This window comes from Branchiostoma belcheri, unplaced genomic scaffold (genome assembly GCF_001625305.1).
Source record: "Branchiostoma belcheri isolate BF01 breed outbred unplaced genomic scaffold, Haploidv18h27 scaffold93, whole genome shotgun sequence".
NCBI classification, from domain to species: domain Eukaryota; kingdom Metazoa; phylum Chordata; class Leptocardii; order Amphioxiformes; family Branchiostomatidae; genus Branchiostoma; species Branchiostoma belcheri.
This window is the reverse complement of record NW_017804609.1, coordinates 421,766-426,069: the sequence shown is the minus strand read 5'-3', so window position 1 is coordinate 426,069 and position 4,304 is coordinate 421,766. Positions and strand designations below refer to the sequence as shown.

Sequence of the window (4,304 nt, the reverse complement as noted above, 5' to 3'; positions counted from 1 at the left end):
GTATGATATAACGTAAAGTACGGCCCGGTCCGGAACCCGTTATCGAACGTTATCGCGGCCCGGGTATGATATAACGTAAAGTACGGCCCGGTCCGGAACCCGTTATCGAACGTTATCGCGGCCCGGGTATGATGTACGTAAACCTATACTCTCATCGGTTATCGCCTAAATCAATCTTTACCAGATTTACCTTGAATTCATTCTCATAGTAAATCCCACTTTCTATGCAGTCTTGAAATGACTAGATTTCAGGCCCCAAGTGGCTCAGTTAGGTACTGCAGCAAGATGACTCAAAGAGCTATGGATGGATTGTCGTGAAACTTTGTAGCGGGTAAGTCTTGAAGAGACCTGAGAATGATTAGATTTTGGGCTACATGTCCGTACTGCCTGCTAATGATGGTTTGCATTCCAATTCTCCAGGTCTTGACCGATGCAAGTACGGCGGTGTGTACGATGCGGAGACAGGTCGGTGTGATTGTCGGCGCATTTCTTGTCCGCACACTCTCCACCCGGTCTGTGGCTCCGACAGAACGCAATACGACAGCGAGTGTGCCATGAAGGTCGCCGCGTGTTTGACTCAACAGCCCATCCACAGCGTTGGCCACCCGCCTTGCGACTCTTCTGACACAGGTAGGGAAGATTCCTGGCATCTATTTCTATTATTCAGGTAGACATTACCGGATGTGCAAAGCAGAGTTACCTGAAATCCATAGCCTTTCGTCGATCTCGTAGGTAAGCCCATTCTCCGAGGGAGGGGTGCTTTCTTATGCTGAGGTCACAATTCCAAGCCGGGGCCCGGCCGGGCTGCTTCGAATAAGGAAAAATCACCAATTTTCATCAAGAATATACGTGAATAGTTCCATTGTTGTTATTTTTCAACCTTTCTATGCTTTGTTTTGTTTTATACCATATTTTTCGTTCCAAATGACTGCCCGGCCGGGCCCCGGTTTGGAAATTTGACCTCAGCATAACTTGTAGCGACGGTATCACAATATCACAAAGCTAACGTATTTGTCGCGGGAGAGCTCTGCCGTGGGAGAATGGGTAAGGCCCGGTTTACACGATGCAAAATAGAAGTGTCGGGCGTCGTTCGACGCGCGCGCGCCAAGTCGCCTACGACACTTTCCCGTTTACACGCATGCAGGGACCGCGGCTCCCGCTTCGCACCGCAACTGCGGATCGTAGTAGGCCCGATTTACACGTGCGTCGTTTATCTGTGTCAGGCGTGAAACGACTTGCGCGCGCGCGCGACGCCGCACTGCGCGGCGTAAACAGGACCGTAGGTGACTGGCGCGCGCGCGCGTCGAACGACGCCCGACACTTTTATTTTGCTCCCCGTAAACAGGGCCTAACTCCAGGTGTTACCTATGTTATGACGGTGTTATGTCCCTCCCGGATTAGATAACGAATTCCCTAAGATTTAGGGGTTATAACACCGGTATGTCTACTAGATAAAGCGGGATTCACCACAATATTAGATGTACACATAGAATACATCGCCCGAGGTATCGGCCCAACCGTGCGTCGGATCGCCCGACGGCCGAAGGCCGATCCGACTCGCGGTCGGGCCGGGACCGAGGGCGATGCGGAATACACCGTGTTGTATTTCATTTACAATGTATGTCATACCCACCCAAGAAAACGCGATTTTCAATGCACGTTGGAATTGATGTTGTTGCTTTTAGCGGGTTTAGGGACACCAAATTTTCGCTCATTTCGCATTGAAAGGCGTGTTTTCTTGGTTGGGTATGACATTCTTCCTTGATTTGGTTGGGTATGCCTTCGGCCGTCGGGCGATCCGACTCGCGGTCGGGCTGGTACCTCGGGCGATACGGAATACCCCGTGTTGTATTCTATGTACATCATACCCGGGCCGCGATAGCGTTCGATAACAGGTTCCGGACCGGGCCGTACTTTACGGTAGGGCCCGGTCGGGAACCCGTTATCGAACGTTATCCCTGGCTTCCATAGAACGATTCGAACGCGTTTGCTTTCTAAAATTCGAATACAGAATTCGGACGTTGGAATTGATGTTGTGGCGTTTTCTTAGTTTAGGGACACCAAACTTGCACTCATTTTCCAAAGGTTGTATTCGAATTTTCGAAAGCGGCGCACACGGTTAGGGCGAAACGCGTTCGAATCGTTCTATGGAACATTTGGAAGTTCCGGGCCGTACGCGTTAAGAACCCCCGGGCCGTAAGGACAGTTATCACACGGGCCGGAACACCCGTATCGAACGTAATCACGGCCCGGGTATGATACAACGTAAAGTACGGCCCGGTCCGGAACCCGTTATCGAACGTTATCGCGGCCCGGGTATGATATAACGTAAAGTACGGCCCGGTCCGGAACCCGTTATCGAACGTTATCGCGGCCCGGGTATGATGTACGTAAAACAGGTAGGGAAGATTCCATTGAAAATTCCTGTGATTTTGTGGCAGTTCAACATTCCGATTTCGTGGATGTACGAGTTTTCCCAACTATTTTCATGTTGTTAAAATGTTCTCCGTGTTTCTCTACCAATATCAGTCTGACATGATCGCTCGTTTCTCCAATACGTTGTATTTAGTCCTTTGGGCCGCCGGGTCCATTGACTCGCTGGTAGAACTGGGCCCTAACGTTTCGCCTTTCGAGTAACCAATATTATATACCTGAAATTTGATGCAATGGTGCCAAAAGATATGCCCAAAGAAATTTGGTCATATTGATTATTTTGTACAACTGTAATTTCAAATTGCTAGTATACACAACTTTATCATTACTCATTTGAGGATGGGGAAGGAGATAGATGGAGTGACACATGCTGTATTTGCTCTGGAGCAAATGTTGGCCTTTCCATTTGATTGTATGATAATATGGCATGACACTTATGGCAACCTCACAATGTGGCATCTTAGAAATGAAATAGTCCCATGTTACGTCTTTCCACAGATGTAGTAAATCTCTGTAACTGATAATGCAATAGCTGTGTCTTTTGTCGATTTTAGACCCCATTGGTGAGTACTGCAAAAGTGAAGAAGCTAAAGTCATCAGTTCCTCTGGTAAGTTTTTGCTGTATACACACACATACACACACATACACACACACACACATACACACACACACACACACACACACAATATTATATATATATATATATTGTGTCTTCTTTGTGTCACCTTTTAATTTTGAATGTGATTCAGAGACTGAAATTATAATTGTTGAAAACAATGGGTTCGTCAATTTGGGTCACCATGATCCACCCCATTGTGGGCCCAGACTTCTTTTCAAGGCTCAGACATAACAGAAGCAAAAGCAACCGATCTAGCTGCCTTTTAAGAATTAGCTAGGCGGCATTTATGTGCGTCCAACATCTTCTGAAGATATTGGACGCTTTTTGTTTTCAGGCAAAAAGTACATTTTGGCCTTCCCGTGTCCTAATATTACAACCAAATGACCAAATGAAATTTGGTATTTTGCATTCGACATATGAGCCCTGATATTTAGTTAAAATCAAATGACTTGAAGTTATGTATATGGGTACCTTTGACATTTGCCCACAAAGACCCGTTAGCACATCTGGTCTACACATCTCGCCCTGGTATTAAGAGCATTTCTAATGACTTGGCAGGAATGTGCCCATAATTAGTCTAGTATTATAATAATAATGTTACTCTGATCGTCTTCTTTACTCCTTTAGCTTAATGAAATTCGGTATTTTTGTGCTTTGGGAATATGTCACCAGGGCTTTGCTCAAACCTTTTGCATGCACAAGTTTGAAATTGTGTAAAAGCGGGTTGTTTTTGCTGTTTTCAGACAATGACCTGATATTCCTGTGACCTGATATTGTAACCAAATTATCTGAAATTAGATGCAATGGTGGCAAAAGATATGCCCAAAGAACTTTGGTCATATTAATTCTTTTGTACAACTGTAATTTCAAATTGCCAGCATACAAAACCTTATCATTACTCATTTGAGGATGGGGAAGGAGATAGATGGAGTGACACATGCTGTATTTGCTCTGGAGCAAATGTTGGCCTTTCCATTTGATTGTATGATAATATGGCATGACACTTATGGCAACCTCACAATGTGGCATCTTAGAAATGAAATAGTCCCATGTTACGTCTTTCCACAGATGTAGTAAATCTCTGTAACTGATAATGCAATAGCTGTGTCTTTTGTCGATTTTTAGATTCCACTGATGAGTACTGCAAAAGTGAAGAAGCTAAAGAAAAAGCTAAAGACATCAGTTCAGATGGTAAGTTTTTGCTGTATACGCACACACACACACACACACACACACACACACACACAATCT

The 4,304-nt window shown here is 45.4% G+C and overlaps 1 protein-coding gene across 6 annotated transcripts in view; it reads left to right on the top strand.

The window, feature by feature from the left end:
* LOC109488316 overlaps positions 1-4,304 on the top strand; it is a 19,855-nt gene that overhangs the window by 10,689 nt on the left and 4,862 nt on the right. For 5 of the 6 annotated variants that reach the window (XM_019792515.1, XM_019792514.1, XM_019792513.1 and 2 more), the window contains 3 exons: positions 421-630; positions 2,988-3,041; positions 4,179-4,244. In XM_019792515.1, coding sequence (XP_019648074.1) covers positions 421-630; positions 2,988-3,041; positions 4,179-4,244 — 330 coding nt within the window. The remainder of the gene's footprint in view (positions 1-420; positions 631-2,987; positions 3,042-4,178; positions 4,245-4,304) is intronic. The other variant, XM_019792517.1, reaches the window with a different exon arrangement.